At 38.2% G+C, this 18988-nt stretch overlaps 1 protein-coding gene across 9 annotated transcripts in view; it reads left to right on the forward strand.

Annotated features, from left to right (window-relative positions):
- Window positions 1-18988, forward strand: part of GLMN (glomulin, FKBP associated protein) — a 55711-nt gene that overhangs the window by 869 nt on the left and 35854 nt on the right. For 5 of the 9 annotated variants that reach the window (XM_055116053.2, XM_063606876.1, XM_055116049.2 and 2 more), the window contains exons 2-7: window positions 160-228; window positions 673-798; window positions 6517-6636; window positions 7740-7848; window positions 8891-9128; window positions 11452-11554. In XM_055116053.2, coding sequence (XP_054972028.2) covers window positions 190-228; window positions 673-798; window positions 6517-6636; window positions 7740-7848; window positions 8891-9128; window positions 11452-11554 — 735 coding nt within the window. In that variant the 5' untranslated portion in view covers window positions 160-189. Of the gene's footprint in view, window positions 1-159; window positions 229-672; window positions 799-6516; window positions 6637-7739; window positions 7849-8854; window positions 9129-11451; window positions 11555-18988 lie in introns of all 9 variants that reach the window. The other 4 variants (XM_055116050.2, XM_034931065.3, XM_063606875.1 and 1 more) reach the window with 2 other exon arrangements.

The following is an 18988-nucleotide window of genomic DNA, read 5'->3' on the forward strand; positions in this document are numbered from 1 at the left end:
ACTTCACATTTTCTCCTAGCATGCTATTGGACCAAAAAACACAACAAAACTTTCCATTTTCTTTATTGTATTTACTAATAATTTATCACACTGAAAAATAACTTTTGAATACTTAAGTGTAATATCACGGATAGTTAACAGTGTGTTTTGTATTTGTAGATTTTAGCATCGAAACTAGGAGAAATAAGAATGGCTGTAGAGGAACTTCAGTCTATAATAAAGAGATGTGTAAGTATTTTTTTAATTTTTGTAAAATTAAATACCTTTCAAAATATGGGAAGGGCACAGATTGTTTTTAATTATATTTGTGGTCACTCAAATTGTTTATCTTCTTTAATCCTTGCTTTTTTTGACCTGTAAAGAGCATGAGTGGGGGAGGCAGATTGGATTATTTCTCCAGGTGACATACTTATCTAAATAACCTTTTACATTTTAATCCTGATCCTTTTCATAGATTTCACTGGTACAGTAGATTTCAAGGTCACTTATTAAAGTACTTATTAGGGTAATCCTAATTTTGATACGTGTGTTATTTACATTACATTTATCTAGAATTTAAACAGATTTCCTTTTTTCATAGATAAATCAAGAAGTTATTGTATTTAATTTTTATTTACATATACTTTTTGTTTGTTTGTTTTTTGGGTTTTTTTTTTTTTTTTTTTTTGCCAGCAAATCCTAGGAGAGCAAGACTTTAAAGAAGACGATTTTGGCCTATTTCAGTTAGCTGGGCAAAGATGCATAGAAGAAGGGCACACAGACCAGCTATTAGAAATTATTCAAAATGAAAAGAATAAGGTGTGTACAATCTTGGTGTTTACTTTTCAGTCTTGGGAAGAGAATAATCACATGATGCTATTCATCCAGTCATTTATCCATCAAACATTTAAGAATCTACTTAAATTTTCACAGTAGGGAACTGAAAACAAAAAAAGAATTAGAAATATTTAGGCCAGGTGCAGTGGCTCACGCTCATAATCCCAGCGTTATGGGAGGCCAAGGCAGGCAGATCACTTGAGCCCAGGAGTTTGAGACCAGCCTGGGCAACAGAGTAAGACCCTGTCTCAGAAAAAAAAAAAAAAAAGAAAAGAAACAGTCATATACTTGAAGGTGCTTACCATCTGGTCAAACAGATAAACATGTAAACAACTAACAATAATGAGGCAAAATAAGTAATTGCTATAGTTGAAGTAAAGAGTTTTTAGAAGAAACAGAATTACTTCTGGTTTAGGGAGTCCAAAAATGGTGTTTGAGTCATTAATTTACAATGAGAAATATACATATCAAGCAGGCTAAATATTCATTTTGGGTGATCAGCCCATTCTCCTCCAGCCAAATGTGTATGGAAAACCAAATTTTAATTAAAACAGTATTTTATGTGCATAGAATCAGAACAGGAGGAAAGCGATATGTCATTATACTAGCCAGTATCATCCAGTTACAATGGTTTGAGAAATCATCCTCCACAATGGAAAAGGATCTTATTTGTGGATCAGGAATAACTTTTTCCTGGGACACTGTGTTGGCAACATCCTGCCAAATTTTGTGTCTTTGGATACTCCTTATAAGGAAGACGGCTATGGTTTGGCTCTGTGTCCCCACCCAGATCTCACCTTGAATTGTAATAATCCCTGTGTGTCAAGGGTGGGACCAGGTGGAGGTGATTGAATCATGGGGGTGGTTTCCCCATGCTTCTCATGATAGCGAGTGAGTTCTCACGAGGTCTGATGGTTTTATAACCATCTGGCATTTCCCCTGTTGGCACTCAGTCCCTCTCCTGCTGCCCTGTGAAGAGGTGCCTTCCGCCATGATTGTTAAGTTTCCTGAGGCCTCCCTAGCCATGTGGAACTGCATGTCAATTAAACCTCTTTTCTTTCTAAATTACCCAGGCTTGGGTATTTTTTCATAGCAGCATGAGAACAGACTAATACAAAGACCATCTTCCTTCTAGGTACACACTCTTTCTTCATTTGCAGTGCTACTTATTTATTAGAAGTTTTCTTTCTTGATATCACAGTGTAATCATGTTGACCTGTGTTTCTCTCCAGGGCATCTTGATTGGATTTGGGGGATTCCTAAAACTTTTTAATCATATATTATTATAGCATCTCTTAGTCAGTAGTTCAAATGGCTTATACCCTTCTTATTTTTTATTAAAATAGGACATTTTATTTAGTTTTTGATACATGTTTATGATAACTTTGTAACCCCCAATATAATAAATTTTATGTTTTTTAAACTCTTCTTGATTTTTTTCTAATTGTGTTCTCAGGATAACCTTCTAAAGTACTTAGCTTTCAGCTAATAATAAATTAATAACAACTAATATTTATTGCATATTTACATGTACCAGATGCTGTCTTTAGTCCTTTACATTTATTAACTTAATTAGTCTCTCCAAAATCTCAGAAGGTAGGTGTTCATTTTTTAACTGAAAAGTTAAATGACTTGCCCAAAAGTAAGTCAACTTTTATGTAACATCCAAGATTCAGACCTGTGTAGCATGGTTTTAGAGCTCCTAACCACTCTGCTGTACCTCTGGTTAGTGCTGTATGGCATATGGTTTTAGGGTAGAATACAGGCGATTGCTTGATTGAGAGGTTGAGGCATCAAAAATGACTGGGTTTCTAGCCTCTAAAAGGATAACATATGATATCAAACAGAAAAAGGCAACCTAAGTAGAGGGAAAAGTTTCCTGAAGGAACAAGTGAGTTGACTTTTAGAAATTTTGAGTTTAAGTACAGCAGTCAATTGGAAAATAAGGTTTTGAGCTCAGTAGAGATAGAGGAATTAAGATGTAGATCTCTGAGACACATATCTGTGAGACTTTAATTACCTAAAGATTGGGTAATTGAAGCATTGAGGAGTGAAAAAAAAAAAACAAGAATTTACCTGAGTTCACATAAAAGGGGCAGAAGAGAAGAGGCCCAAGATCCCATCTTGAAGAATTTAAGAAACAGGTAAAGAGAAGAGGCCTGCCAAGGAGATGAGAATCAGCACCACATCAGTGAGGCAGAAGGAAAAGGGAAGTATAAACAAAGTATTTTTCAGGCATTGCATGCCTTAGCGTTTTATTTTTAGCATGCTTCTGAATAGCTAATGGGATAGATTTAAACATGTGAGGCTTAGTCTTAATAGTTTGAGAATCACCTTTGCAATATGTGGTCAGCTAAATGCAAAGGTTTAGATATTGATAAGACAATGTTCAAAACTGACTACAGGCTGGGCACAGTGGTTCATGCCTATAATCCCAGCACTTCGGGAGGCTGAGGCGGGTGGATCACCTAAGGTCACGAGTTCGAGACCAGCCTGGCCAACATGGTGAAACCCTGTCTCCACTAAAAATGCAAAAATTAGCTGGGCGTGATGGTGCGCCCCTGTAATCCCAGCTACTCGGGAGACTGAGATGGGGGGATTGCTTGAACCCAGGAGGTGGAGGCTGCAGTGAGCCAAGATCGTACCACTGCACTCCAGCCTGGGAAACAGTGAGACCCCATCTCAACAACAACAACAACAAAAAACTGACTACAATTTAATTTTCTTGCCAGGTGACACTATCAAAATTGACCAAGATTTACTATTATCTTCAACTATAAGACTGAATTAAAGAAAAAAATAAAAATAAAAAGATTTACTATTTACTGCTTTGTGAGAGACCATTCACATACTATTTATTACAGTATATTATAATTGTTGTAGTTATTGTTAATCTCATAAATTAAACTTTGTCACAGATATGCATGTATAGTATTTATATATAGTGTTTGGTACTATTCATGGTTTTAGGCATCCACTGGGGGTCCTGGAATGTACCCCCTGCAGTTAAGTGGGGAGACTACTGTATTGTATACTCTATTTTTATTATCTTACAAGACTGGGGTCAAGATGAGGTATTATAGGTGTCATTTTGTCTTCTTCCTAGATCAGCTTTTTAAAAAAAAAATTCTAATTTTTGTGGGTACATAGAAGGCATATATATTGATGGGTACATGAGATGTTTTGATACAGACATGCAATGTGTAATAAGAATATCATAGAGAATGGGGTATCCATCCCCTCAAGCATTTATCCTCTGTGTTACAAACAAACCAATTATACTCATTTACTTTAAAATGTACAATTAGTTATTGACTGTAGTCACCCTGTTGTGCTATCAAATAGTAGGTCTTATTCATTACTTATAATTTTTTTTTTTTTTGGTACCCATTAGCCATCTTCCCTGCCTCCCACTACCATTTTCAGCCTCTGGTAACCATCCTCCTACTCTCTACGTCCGTGAGTTCAGTTGTTTTGGTTTTCAGATCCCACAGAAAAGTGAGAACGTTCAATGTTTTTCTGTGCCTGACTTCTTTCACTTAACATAATGGTCTACAGTCCCATCCATGTTATTGCAAATGACAGGATGTCATTCATTTTTGTGGCCGAATAGTACTCCATTGTGTATGTGTACCACATTTTCTTTATCCATTCATCTGTTGATGGACACTTAGGTTGCTTCCATATCTGAGATACTGTAAACAGTGCTGCAATGAACATGGGAGTGCAAATATCTCTTCAATATAGTGATATCCTTTATTTTGGGTATATACCCAGCAGTGGGATTGCTGGATCATATGGTAGCTCTATTTTTGTATTTTTTGAGGAACTGCCAAACTGTTCTCATTAATGGTTGTAGTAATTTACATTCCTACCAACAATATCTAAAAAAAAAATACAAAAAATTAGCCGGGCTTGGTGGCGGGCACCTGTAGCCCCAGCTACTTGGGAGGCTGAGACAGGAGAATGACGTGAACCCAGGAGGTGGAGCTTGCAGTGAGCTGAGATCGCGACAATATATGAGGGTTTCCTTTTCTCCACATCCTTGCCAGCATTTGTTATTGACTATCTTTTGGATATAAGCCATTTTAACTGGGGTGAGATGATATCCCATTGTAGTTTTGATTTGCATTTCTCTGATGATCATGATGCATACATTTTCATATGCTTGTTTGCCATTTGTATGCCTTTTGGGAAATGTCTATTCAAATCTTTTGCCAATTTTTTAATCGGATTATTAGATTTTTTCCTTTAGTGTTGTTTGAGCTTCTTTTCTATTCTGGTTATTAATCCCTTGTCAGATGGGCTAGATCTGCTTTTTCATTATTTATATATTTTTTTGAGATAGGGTCTGTCTCTGTCACCCAGGCTGGTTTGCAGTGGTGTGATCACAACTCACTGCTACCTCTGCCTCCCAGGCTCAAGCCATTCTCCCACTCATCCTCCCAAGTAGCTGGGGCTACAAGCGTGTGCCACCAGGCCCAGCTAATTTTTGTATTTTATACACAGGGTTTGGCCGTGTTGCCCAGGCTGGTCTTGAACTCCTGAGCTCAAGTGATCCACCCACCTCAGCCTCCCAAAGTGTTGGGATTACAGGCATGAGCCACCATGCTTAAAAAAAAAAAAAAAAAAAAAAAAGCAAAAAATTAGGCAGACATGGTGGCAGGTGCCTGTAGCCCCAGCTACTTGGGAGGCTGAGACAGGAGAATGACATGAACCCAGGAGTCAGAGCTTGCAGTGAGCTGGGACAGCGCCACTGCACTCCAGCCTGGGCGACAAAGCGAGACTCAGTTTCAAAATAAATAAATAAATAAGAATGTATTTAACTTTAAAAAACAGAGACAGGGTCTCACTAGGTTGCCCAGGCTGGTCTCAAACTCCTGGGCTCAAGTGATCCTCCTGCCTCAGCCTCCTAAGGTGCTGGGATTAGAGACATGAGCCACTGCACCCAGCCAACCACCGTGCTTTTAAAGAAGGACTCTAGAATGTAAACTCTAGGAGGGTAGTGATCTTATCCACTGTGTTCCTCACTTTATTTCTAACCCCTAGAATATTATAGTGTAGGCTTGGTAAATACTGATGAGTTAAAATACAAAGCAGGCCAGAGAAGTGGAATACATTGTTGACCCTTTGAGAATTAGTGGTTTTGATAATGAATGTGAATTAGTCATTATAAAGATAAACTTTTACTTGTATGGTAAGCATTCTGAAATATCTTTGAATATAGAAGCCACTTGTATGTAGGAGAGAAAATTAATGAAGTTGTATCCCTTCTTTTTTTTATAAATTACAATGATTATATTTAGAGACTCCAAGAACTTTAAAAGGTACATGAGCATTGGCTGGATTTCTTTATGAATAAGGGGAGCAAAATTATCTGTGGAAGTTAAGTAACTGTATTAAGCAAATTAACTCTCTTGTTGGAAATAGAGGCACTATTTAAATCTCGGGAAACACCAACTTGCCTGATAAAAAGTAAAGACCCTTTTGCCTTTCCTCAGGGAACATATTAAAAACTATTTAAAAATGTTGATGTCTGTTAGTAGCCAACCCTGGAAAGTCTCTGGTGAAATGTCATAGGCTTCACTTGTCTCATCTTCCTATTTCAGAGACAATTCTGAGCTCTTCCAAGATAGGAAAGCACACTGCGAGAGTCCTATAGATGGCAGTGTTTGCTTTACTCTGAAAATGTTTTTACAGGTCATCATCAAGAATATGGGCTGGAATCTCGTTGGTCCTGTTGTTCGATGCCTTTTGTGTAAAGATAAAGAGGATAGTAAAAGAAAAGTTTATTTTTTGATCTTTGATTTATTGGTAAAGGTAAGTTAACAAAACAAGGTTCTCTTTATCATAACACACAGCAGTATTTTATAATTCCCTTTATTGTTTGGTAAGAAAGCTTTTGGTTCATGTAAGTACATGCAGAAAGGAACTCGTTGAGAAAAGACCCAGTCTTATTGATTGGATAGGCAATTCCATTTCAGGATTTCCCAAATTTTCTGGATAAAAGAATTGTCTAACCTCATATTAACCTCATATCGGACCCATTGATTCAGCATCTCCAGGGAGAGACCTGGGAAGCTATATTTTAACAAGTAGCCTTATCGTATAGATGTGGAATACAAGCTTTAGAGAGGTAGTTCAAGGTCACATTTATCTTTTGGCAACATTGAAACTAGAATTAAAATCTCAGTCCTCTTTCCTTTGTGGTATGTTCCCTAAAAGAAAATGGAAGGCCCAGAATACAAGTGATTAAAATTGAAGTAGGAATAGGGTAGAACACAGATCAGTTGTGACTAACAACCTTAGAAAGAGACCCTGGGTAAAAGGCTAGTAGAGTTTAAAGTCAATATTTGATGGCTAAGAAAGATAAATTCTGAGAAAAAGGATATTATAAGAAACTGTTTAGTGATCAGTGCAAATATACCCAAATATATATTGGAAGGAGAGCTCCATCTGTATGAGTTATTGACTATGGGAGCTGGGAGCTTTTAAAAAACCAGTCAAGTGAGATGATAAGATATGGCCAGTCAGAAAGCAATGCAAAGTTTTACCTGTTCAAAAAATACAAAAGAGATTCCAGACTAGTCTAAATAGGCTTGCAGCATGGGATTGAAAGGTCCCACCTGCTGGAGCCCCTGAGAATCTATTAAGGCAATTTCAGAGTAGACAGTGAAGCTCAAAGGAAACCTGAGCTTAAAGATCCATTGACTTCTTGCTTTTTAGTTTTATAGTTACTTGACCATCACAGATTCTGTGTTTTGCTCGTGCATATTTTTTCAACAATTGTATAAATAATTTTAATGTTAAGCAAAAACATAATTGTATAATATTTTGTCAATATATGCCTTCTTAAAAATAGTAATAATGTGGCTTTAAATACAACTTGTATTAAACAGGTTCAATTGTGAATATTTTTATAGTTATGCAATCCAAAGGAATTATTGTTGGGTTTGCTTGAACTGATTGAAGAGCCCTCTGGAAAACAGATATCCCAAAGTATTCTTCTTTTGCTTCAGCCATTACAAACAGGTAATGAGAATTTTGATATCAGAGTACTTCTTGTTGTATCTCTAAATGCCTTGATGGTTACCCCAAAATGTCAATACTACACCAAAGTAAAGTTTACAGCTAATTAGTGAGTACTCTGCTTAAACCAATAATAGCAATGCCAATGTGAATACTGCTGCTCATAGATTATAGTATCTGGCCAGAGTGGGTACCCAGTAAATATTCTGTTGAATGTCATACTATTTTTCATGTGCTATATTGAAAACTATACCTTTTTGCCTAACCTTCCTATCTGCTGCTTAAATCTAGAATTTTCTCTCTAAACATGTTTCAAGGATTACCCCTGTGGTATCTGCAGTACTAAATCTGATAGCATTATGGTAGTCCAGAAGAGTATCAGGCAAGGCATTGCTCAGCCTCTGCTTTGGGAGGTTGGATTGGGCATAGCAAAGGTACTACTGAAGAATGAAACGAGGAGATATGGGATGATAAGGCTCCATGGCTGAGTGCAGTAACAGTATTGGTAGGTAATGGGTCTTAGCAACCAAGGCAGACAGTATCCATGGGAAGAGGTTATTTTTCATTTTAGGAAATTCGTTTATCTCACAATCTGATAGAGGGACCTAGAATCAGAAATTAAATTTGTTTTAAATATGAATGCCCGCCAGCTTCATACTACCTGTAATATTCAGTCTTCTAGGGAAAAAAAATCTAATAATACCACCTCCTATTTGTATAGTGCTTTATAGTTTACAATACACTTATATTTTGTGCTTATAACAACCCAAAAACATGGAAAGAACATGTTTCTGTCTTAAGTACATAGCCTGTTACACATAGTCTGTTATAAACATAACCTAAACAGTATTTCATGGCAAGATGCTGTATTATTTTATGCACAACTAAGAAGAAAAAAACACTGCCAATTAGACTGTGATGTGTCATCTTGATTCAAGAGTTGTTAAAATGTGGGAGGAGGAAGTGTCTTATAATTCCACATTTGCCGAATTTCTTGTCCCATATTTAGCATACTTGATGAGCGACAACTTGATCTCTGTTTTAGTGATTCAGAAACTTCATAACAAGGCATATTCAATTGGATTAGCATTGTCTACCCTTTGGAATCAGCTATCTCTTCTTCCTGTTCCATACTCAAAAGAACAAATACAAATGGATGACTATGGCCTTTGTCAGTGTTGCAAGGCCTTAATAGAGTTCACTAAGCCTTTTGTGGAAGAACTCATTGATAACAAAGAAAACTCACTGGAAAATGAAAAGTTAAAGGATGAATTACTGAAATTGTAAGTATAATTTTAAGAACATCTCACAGTGGACTTAAGTAATTGATAGTTCAGTTATTTTATGTTTCTTCACTTTGACATGTAAATAGAAATCTAGTTTCAGATTTTTAATTTTAGAAGAATGTGGGGTTCAGTTGATACAGCATGGGAACTTGAGACATTTATATTTTAAAAAATTATAGGCCGGGTGTAGTGGCTCACACATGTAATCCCATCACTTTGGGAGACTGAAGTGAGAGGATTGCTTGGGGCCAGGAGTTTGAGACCAGCCTTGGAAACATAGTGAGACCCCCATCTCTACAAAAAAATTTAAAAATTAGCTAGATGTAGTGGCATATACCTGTAGTGCTACTGCTTGGGAAGCTGAGGCTAGAGGATGGGTTGAATCCAGGAGTGTGAGGCTGCAGTTAATGATGATTGGCCACTGTACTCCAGTCTGGGCAACAGAGCAAGACCCTGTCTTTAAGAAATTAATTAATAAAATAATTATAAAACCAAAATCCATTCATTTACTTTATATTCTTCTTTGTATTGCCTTATTCATCATAGTAGGTGAATAATGAAAGTGGGGGAAATAGATACATGTAGCTCAGGGTGAGTGTGGGAAATAGATATAGGTAGCTCTGTGGAGAAATTGTGTTTTACTCTTTCAAAGGAAGCAGCAGAAAGACCACCAGACAGAATATCCAACTGGACCACAAAAATAGTGGTAGAGTATCCACCCAATAGCATTCCCTCCATGGGTACTATAGACTAAACATCTACTGTTCAATATGGCTGTAGCACTTGACATATGGCTGGTCCAAATTCAGATATACTTTAATTATAAAATATCCCCTGGATTTTGAAGACTTGCTATTTAAAAAAAAAAAAACAGTAAAATACCTCAATAATTTTTATATCGATAACATGTTGAAATGATAATATTTCAGATATACTGGGTTAAGATAAATTATTAAAATAATCTCTCCCATTCTTACTACTTTTTTCATGTGTCTACTAAAAGATCTTAAATTATATATGGGCCTGTGTTATATTTCTATTGGACAGTGATAGACTAGATTAATTACATAGACCAGTAATTTTTAAATTTTGGCTACTTGGGAGGCTGAGGCAGGAGGATCACTTGAGGCCAGGAGTACAAGACCAGCCTGGGCAACATAGCAAGACCTCGTCTCTAAAAAATAGAATATAAAATAATATTTTAATTTTGGAGACTAATACTATTTTTAGCTTCCTACTTGTCAGGTTAGGACATTTAAAAAAAAGTTTACGGCCAGACGTGGTGGCTCGCACCTGTAATCCTAACACTTTGGGAGGCCAAGCTGGGAGATTGCTTGAGCTCAGGAGTTTGAGACCAGCCTAGGCAACATAGTGAGACCCTGTCTCTACAAAAAATAAAAAAGTTAGGTGGGCACAGTGGTGTGTGCCTGTAGTCCCAGCTACTTGGGAGGCTGTGGCAGGAGGATCCTTTGAGCCCAGGAGTTTGAGGTTACAGCGCACTATTATTGTGCCACTGTACTCCAGCCTGGGTGACAGACACCCTGTCTCAAAAAAAAAGTTTTTTTACCATTTATAAAACCCATTATTTCATAAAAGAAAAGGTATTTTAACTAAAGAAATAGGAAAGGCTTAATCACAGAATAAAGTTTGGTTTTCTAAATAAAACAAATAAGAGCTGTGTGAAAAAATGACTGTATTTCCTGATTTTTTCTTTGAACTAATGAAAACAACATCATAGACTAGCACCAGCCCTCAAACATTCAGAATTCAATGGAATAGTTCAGATGTAGAAGTCAGTCTTAGCATGTTGAGTCTAGCAAGGTGTTCTCATGTTCTCCCCATTACTAGTACGAACGACATTACATCACCAGTTTTATAGACCACTGAGTTATTGATGCTTGTCTTAATCCATTTGTGCTGATATAACAGAATACCTAAGACTGGGTGATTTATAATGAACAGAAATTCATTGGTTCACAGTTCTGGAGTCTGGGAAGTCTGCAATTAAGGTGCTGGCATCTGGCAAGGGCCTTCTAGCTGTGTCATAATGTGGCTGAAGGTAAAAGGGCAAAAGGCAAAAGTGGGCTGAACTTGCCCTTTTATAACAGCATTAATCTCATCCGTGAGAGTGGAGCCCCCTTGGCCTAATTCCCACCTCCTTATGGCAGTTAAATTTCAACATGAGTTTTGGAGAGCAGAGTCATTCAAACCATAGCAGTGCTTATGTTATTTTTCAAGTAAAATTAACTTAGATTTGAAGACCTAGGGATTTTATACTTGGAAGTGTTGATTTCATAGTTACCTATTTCTTATGCCTTAGTTGTTTCAAAAGCTTGAAATGCCCTTTGCTGACAGCACAATTCCTTGAACAGTCTGAAGAAGGTGGAAATGATCCTTTCAGGTATTTTGCATCAGAAATAATAGTAAGTACAGCTAATTTAATCTGCTATAATCTCAAATGTTATCCCACTATATTCTCAGTACTGCACATGTAAATTGATACATTCATTAATAAAGAAATATGTATTTTTTGTAGAACACACATAAACAAAAGATGGAAAATAAAACAGCAATAATTTTATTATCCAAAGATAAATATTAACATCCTCCAGGCTTTTTTCTTATATACTTATTTATAATAATACATATATATAAATTTTTCAAAGATTTTATATATATATATAATCTTGTAATCTACCTTTTTCCTCTTCAACAGTATATTATGAATATTTTTCCATTGGCTTAATAGTGTTCCATGGTATGGACTTAGTATAATGTATTTCACCTGTGCCATATAGTTCAACATTTGGATTGTTTCTAATTTTTCATTATTGTAGGACAACTCCAAGTTTCTTTTTTTAACAGTTAAGTCTATGATAAGTAACCTAGTAATTAAATTTTTGCATACTTTTCAAATTATTTCCTTAAAACTCCTGGAGTGGAAATTCCATGCCCCGTGATAAATATTTTCAAAATAGCTCCATATTTAAGTAAATTTTATTTTAAAAGCAATTTGGCTTTATGCATCAATAGTATTTTAAAATGTGGCTCAGATTCTGTATTAGAGAAATAATCTGAAATATTAAAAAATTTATTTTAAGTTGATGTTTCTGAATTTCAAAAGAGAAAGTCCATGTGGCTGTGTAGTTTTCTTCAGCCATGTTCAGCTACATGAGTGCAGGTGCAGCATAGGAGTAACACTTGGTTGAATTAGGGTGGGGTTTTAAGAACAGGATAAGTTGTAGAGAGCAAGAGGGGGGCAAGGGATTGAGCATGTATGTAAGGTGATTTCTTTTTCAATTATACTTTAAGTTCTAGGGTACATGTGCACAACGTGCAGGTTTGTTACATAGGTATACATGTGCCATGTTGGTTTGCTGCACCCATCAACTCATCATTTACATTAGGTATTTGTCCTAATGCTATCCCTCCCCCAGCTCCCCACGCCCCTACCAGCCATGGTGTGTGATGTTCCCCACCCTGTGTCCATGTGTTCTCATTGTTCAACTCCTACCTATGAGTAAGAACCTGCGGTGTTTGGTTTTCTGTTCTTGTGATAGTTTGCTTAGAATGATGGTTTCCAGCTTCATCCATGTCCCTGCAAAGGACATGAACTCATCCTTTTTAATGGCTGCATAGTATTCCATGGTATATATGTGCCACATTTTCTTAATCTAGTCTATCATTGATGGACATTTGGGTTGGTTCCAAGTCTTTGCTATTGTGAGTAGTGCCGCAAGAAACACACATGTGCATGTGTCTTTATCATAGAATGATTTATAATCCTTTGGGTATATGCCCAGTATTGGGATGGCTGGGTCAAATGGTATTTCTAGTTCTAGATCCTTGAGGAATCGCCACACTGTCTTCCACAATGGTTGAACTAATTTACACTCCTGCCAACAGTGTAAAAGCGTTCCTATTTCTCCACATCCTCTCCAGCATCTGTTGTTTCCTGACTTTTTAATGATCGCCATTCTAATTGGCGTGAGATGGTGTCTCACTGGTTTTGATTTGCATTTCTCTGATGACCAGTGATGATGAGCATTTTTTCATGTCTGTTGGCTGTATAAATGTCTTCTTTTGAGAAATGTCTGTTCATATCCTTTGCCTACTTTTTGATGGGATTTTTTTTTCTTGTAAATTTGTTTAAGTTCTTTGTAGATTCTGGATATTAGCCCTTTGTGAGATGGGTAGATTGCAAAGATTTTCTCCCATTCTGTAGGTTGCCTGTTCACTCTGATGATACTTTCTTTTGCTGTGCAGAAGCTCTTTAGTTTAATTAATCCCATTTGTCTATTTTGGCTTTTGTTGCCATTCCTTTTGGTGTTTTAATCATGAAGTCCTTGCCCATGCCTATGTCCTGAATGGTATTGCCTAGGTTTTCTTCTAGGGTTTTTATGGTGTTAAGTCTTACATTTAAGTCTTTAATCCATCTTGAGCTAATTTTTGCATAAGGTGTAAGGAAGGGATCCAGTTTCAGCTTTCTACATATGGCTAGCCAGTTTTCCCAGCACCACTTATTAAATAGGGAATCCTTTCCCCATTGCTTGTTTTTGTCAGGTTTGTCAAAGATCAGATGGTTGTAGATGTATAGTGTTATTTCTGAGGCCTCTGTTCTGTTCCATTGGTCTATATATCCGTTTCGGTACCAGTACCAATCTGTTTTGGTTACTGTGTCCTTGTAGTATAGTTTGAAGTCAGGTAGCTTGATGCCTCCAGCTTTGTTCTTTTAGCTTAGGATTGTCTTGGCTATACGGGCTCTTTTTTGGTTCCATATGAACTTTAAAGTAGTTTTTTCCAATTCTGTGAAGAAAGTCAGTGGTAGCTTAATGGGGATAGCATTGAATCTGTAAATTACTTTGGGCAGTATGACCACTTTCATGACATTGATTCTTCCTATTCATGAGCATGGAATGTTCTTCCATTTGTTTGTGTCCTCTTTTATTTTGTTGAACAGTGGTTTGTAGTTCTCCTTGAAGAGGTCCTTCACATCCCTTGTAGGTTGGATTCCTAGCTATTTTATTCTCTTTGTAGTAATTGTGAATGGGAATTCACTCATGATTTGGCTCTCTGTTTGTCTATTATTGGTGTAGAGGAATGCTTGTGATTTTTGCATATTGATTTTGTATCCTGAGACTTTGCTGAAGTTGCTTAGCAGCTTAAGGAGATTTTGGGCTGAGACAGTGGGGTTTTCTAAATATACAATCATGTCATCTGCAAACAGAGACAGTTTGACTTCCTCTTTTCCTAATCAAATACCCTTTATTTCTTTCTCTTGCCTGATTGCCCTAGCCAGAACTTCCAACACTGTGTTGAATAGGAGTGGTGAGAGAGGGCTTCCTTGTCTTGTGCCATTTTTCAAAGGGAATGCTTCCAATTTTTTGCCTATTCAGTATGATATTGGCTGTGGGTTTGTCATAAAAGCTCTTATTATTTTGAGATACGTTCCATCAATACCTAGTTTATTGAGAGTTTTTAGCATGAAGGGCTGTTGAGTTTTATCCAAGGCCTTTTCTGCATCTATTGAGATAATCATGTGGTTTTTGTCGTTGGTTCTGTTTATGTGATGGATTACGTTTATTGATTTGCATATGTTGAACCGGCCTTGCATCCCAGGGATGAAGCCGACTTGATTGTGGCGCATAAGATTTTTGATGTGCTGCTGGATTCGGTATTTTATTGAGGATTTTCTCATCGATGTTCATCAAGGATATTGCCCTAAAATTCTCTTTTTTTGTTGTGTCTCTGCCAGGCTTTGGTATCAGGATGATGCCGGCCTCCTAAAATGAGTTAGGGAGGATTCCCTCTTTTTCTATTGATTGGAATAGTTTCAGAAGGAATGGTACTATCTCCTCTTTGTACCTCTGGTAGAATTCGGCTGTGAATCTGTCTGGTCCTGGACTTTTTTTGGTTGGTAGGCTATTAATTATTGCCTCAATTTCAGAACCTGTTATTGGTCTATTCAGAGATTCAACTTCTTTTAGGTTTAGTCTTAGGAGGGTATATGTGTCTGGGAATTTACCCATTTCTACTAGATTTTCTAGTTTATTTGCATAGAGGTGTTTATACTATTCTCTGATGGTAGTTTGTATTTCTGTGGGATCGGTGGTGATATCCCCTTTATCATTTTTTATTGCATCTATTTGATTCTTCTCTCTTTTCTTCTTTATTAATCTTGCTAGAGGTCTATGTATTTTGTTGATCTTTTCAAAAAAGCAGCTCCTGGATTCATTGATTTTTTTGAAGGGTTTTTTGTGTCTCTGTCTTCTTCAGTTCTGCCCTGATCTTAGTTATTTCTTGCCTTCTGCTAGCTTTTGAATTTGTTTGCTCTTGCTTTTCCAATTCTTTTAATTGTGATGTTAGGATGTCAATTTTAGCTCTTTCCTGCTTGCTTTTGTGGGCATTTAGTGCTATAAATTTCCCTCTACTCACTGCTTTAAATGTGTCCCAGAGATTCTGGTATGTTGTGTCTTTGTTCTCATTGGTTTCAAAGAACATCTTTATTTCTGCCTTCATTTCGTTATGTACCCAGTAGTCATTCAGGAGCAGGTTGTTCAGTTTCCATGTAGTTGTGCAGTTTTGAGTGAGTTTCTGAATCCTGAGTTCTAATTTGATTGCACTGTGGTCTGAGATACAGTTTGTTGTGATTTCTGTTCTTTTACATTTGCTGAGTAGTATTTTACTACCAATTATATGGTCAATTTTAGAATAAGTGCGATGTGGTGCTGAGAAGAATGTATATTCTGTTGATTTGGGGTGGAGAGTTCTGTAGATGTCTATTAGGTCCACTTGGTCTAGAGCTGAGTTCAAGTCCTGGATATCCTTGTTAACCTTCTGTCTCATTGGTCTGTGTAATATTGACAGTGGGGTGTTAAAGTCTCCCATTATTATCGTGTGGGAGTCTAAGTATCTTTGTAGGTCTCTAAGGACTTGCTTTATAAACCTGGGTGCTCCTGTATTGGGTGCATATATATTTAGGATAGTTAGCTCTTCTTGTTGAATTTATCCCTTTACCATTATGTAGTGGCCTTCTTTGTCTCTTTTGATCTTTGCTAGTTTAAAGTCTGTTTTATCAGAGACTAGGATTGCAACCCTTGCTTTTTTTTTTTGCTTTCCATTTGCTTGGTAGATCTTTCTCCATCCCTTTATTTTGAGCCCATGTGCATCTTTGCATGTGAGATGGGTCTCCTGAATACAGCACACTGATGGGTCTTGACTCTTTATTCAATTTGCCAGTCTGTGTCTTTTAATTGGAGCATTTAGCCCATTTACATTTAAAGTTAATATTGTTATGTTTGAATTTGATCATGTCATTATGATGATAGCTGGTTATTTTTTCTGTTAATTGATGCAGTTTCTTCATAGTGTCACTGGTCTTTACCATTTGGCATGTTTTTGCAGTAGCTGGTACCGGTTGTTCCTATTCATGTTTAGTAAATCCTTCAGGAGCTTTTGTAAGGCAGGCCTGGTGGTGACAAAAATCTCTCACCATTTGCTTGTCTGTAAAGGATTTTATTTCTCCTTCACTTATGCAGCTTAGTTTGGCTGGATATGAAATTCTGGGTTGAAAATTCTTTTCTTTAAGAATGTTGAATATTGGCCCCCACTCTCTTCTGGCTTGTAGGGTTTCTGCTGAGAGATCTGCTGTTAGTCTGATGGGCTTCCCTTTGTGGGTAACCTGACCTTTCTCTCTGGCTGCCTTTAACAGTTTTTCCTTCACTTCCACCTTGGTGAATCTGACAATTATGTGTCTTGGGGTTGCTCTTCTCAAAGAGTATCTTTGTGGTGTTCTCTGTATTTCCTGAATTTGAATGTTGGCCTGCCTTGCTAGGTTATGGAAGTTCTCCTGGATAATATCCTGAAGAGTGTTTTCTAACTTTGTTCCATTCTCCCTGTCACTTTCCGGTGCACCAATCAAACATAGATTTGGTCTTTTCACATAGTCCCATATTTCTTGGAGGCTTTGTTCGTTTCTTTGCACTCTTTTTTCTCTAATCTTGTCTTTTTGCTTTATTTCATTAATTTGATCTTCAGTCACTGATACCCCTTCTTCCACTTGATCAAATCAGCTATTGAAGCTTGTGCATGCGTCATGAAGTTCTCGTGCCATGGTTTTCAGCTCCATCAGGTCATTTAAGTGCTTCTCTACACTGTTTATTCTAGTTAGCTATTTGTCTTACCTTTTTTCAAGGTTTTTAGCTTCCTTGTGATGGGTTAGAACATGCTCCTTTAGCTCGGAGAAGTTTGTTATTACCGACCTTCCGAAGCCTACTTCTGTCAACTCATCAAACTCATTCTCCGTCCAGTTTTGTTTCCTTGCTGTTGAGGAGCTGTGATCCTTTGAAAGAGCAGAGGCGCTCTGTTTTTTGGAATTTTCAGCTTTTCTGCTCTGGTTTCTCCCCATCTTTGTGGTTTTATCTACCTTTGGTCTTTGATGTTGGTGACCTACAGATGGGGTTTTGGTGTAGATGTCCTTTCTGTTGATGTTGATGCTATTCCTTTCTGTTTGTTAGTTTTCCTTCTAACAGACCTCTCAGCTGCAGGTCTGTTGGAGTTTGCTAGAGGTCCACTCCAGACCCTGTTTGCATGGGTATCACCAGTGGAGGCTGCAGAACAGCAAATATTGCTGCCTGATCCTTCCTCTGGGAGCTTTCTCCCAGAGGGGCACCCACCTGTTTGAGGTGTCTGTTGGCCCCCTACTGGGAGGTGTTTCCCAATCACGCTACGCGGGGGTCAGGGACCCGCTTGAGGAGGCAGTCTGTCCATTATCGGAGCTCGAATGCCATGCTGAGAGAACCACTGCTCTCTTCAGAGCTGTCAGACAGGGATGTTTAAGTCTGCAGAAGCTGTCTGCTGCCTTTTGTTCTACTATGCCATCCCCAGAGGTAGAATCTATAGAGGCAGTAGGCCTTGCTGAGTTGCGGTGGGCTCCGCCCAGTTTGTGCTTCCAGGCCTCTTTGTTTACACTGTGAGCTACTCAAGCCTCAGCAATGGCGGACACCCCTTCCCCTGTCCAGCTGCAGCCTCGCAGGTCGATCTCAGACTGCTGCGCTAGCAGTGAGCAAGGCTCCGTGGGTGTGGGACCCACCAAGCCAGGCATGGGAGGGTATCTCCTGGTCTGCCGGTTGCTAAGACTGTGGGAATAGCACAGTATTTGGTCAGGAGTGTACTGTTTCTCCAGAAACAGTCTGTCACGGCTTCCCTTGGCTAGGAAGGGGAAATTCGCTGACCCCTCGCACTTCCCGGGTGAGGCAATGCCCCGCCCTGCCTCAGCTTGCCCTCCGTGGGCTGCACCCACTGTCCAACCAGTCCCAGTGAGGTGAACCAGGTACCTCAGTTGGAAATGCAGAAATCACTGGTCTTCTGCGTCGATCTCGCTGGGAGCTGCAGACCTGAGCTGTTCCTATTTGGCCATCTTGGAAGTGACTCCTTTTTTTTTGGGACAGAGTCTCGCTCTGTTGCCCAGGCTGTGGTTCAATGGCATGGTCTCAGCTCACTGCAGCCTCCACCTCCTAGGTTCAAGCAATTCTCCTGCCTCAGCCTCCCAAGTAGCTGGGATTACAGGCACCCGCCACCACACCTGGCTAATTTTTTGTATTTTTAGTAGAGTTGGGGTTTCACCATGTTGGCCAAGCTGGTCTCAAACTCCTGAACTCATGTGATCCACCCGCCTCAGCCTCCCAAAGTGCAGGGATTACAGGCGTGAGCCACTGTGCCCAGCCGCAAGGTGATTTTAATGTACAAAGTGACTTTAATGATGGACATAGAATTTAAGCTGGGTAAGGAGTAAAGTTAGGACATACTAAATGCAAGAGACAGTGAAAAGGTGATTGGATCATTAGGTTGTAGAACCT

This window comes from Pan paniscus, chromosome 1 (genome assembly GCF_029289425.2).
Source record: "Pan paniscus chromosome 1, NHGRI_mPanPan1-v2.0_pri, whole genome shotgun sequence".
NCBI classification, from domain to species: Eukaryota; Metazoa; Chordata; class Mammalia; order Primates; family Hominidae; genus Pan; species Pan paniscus.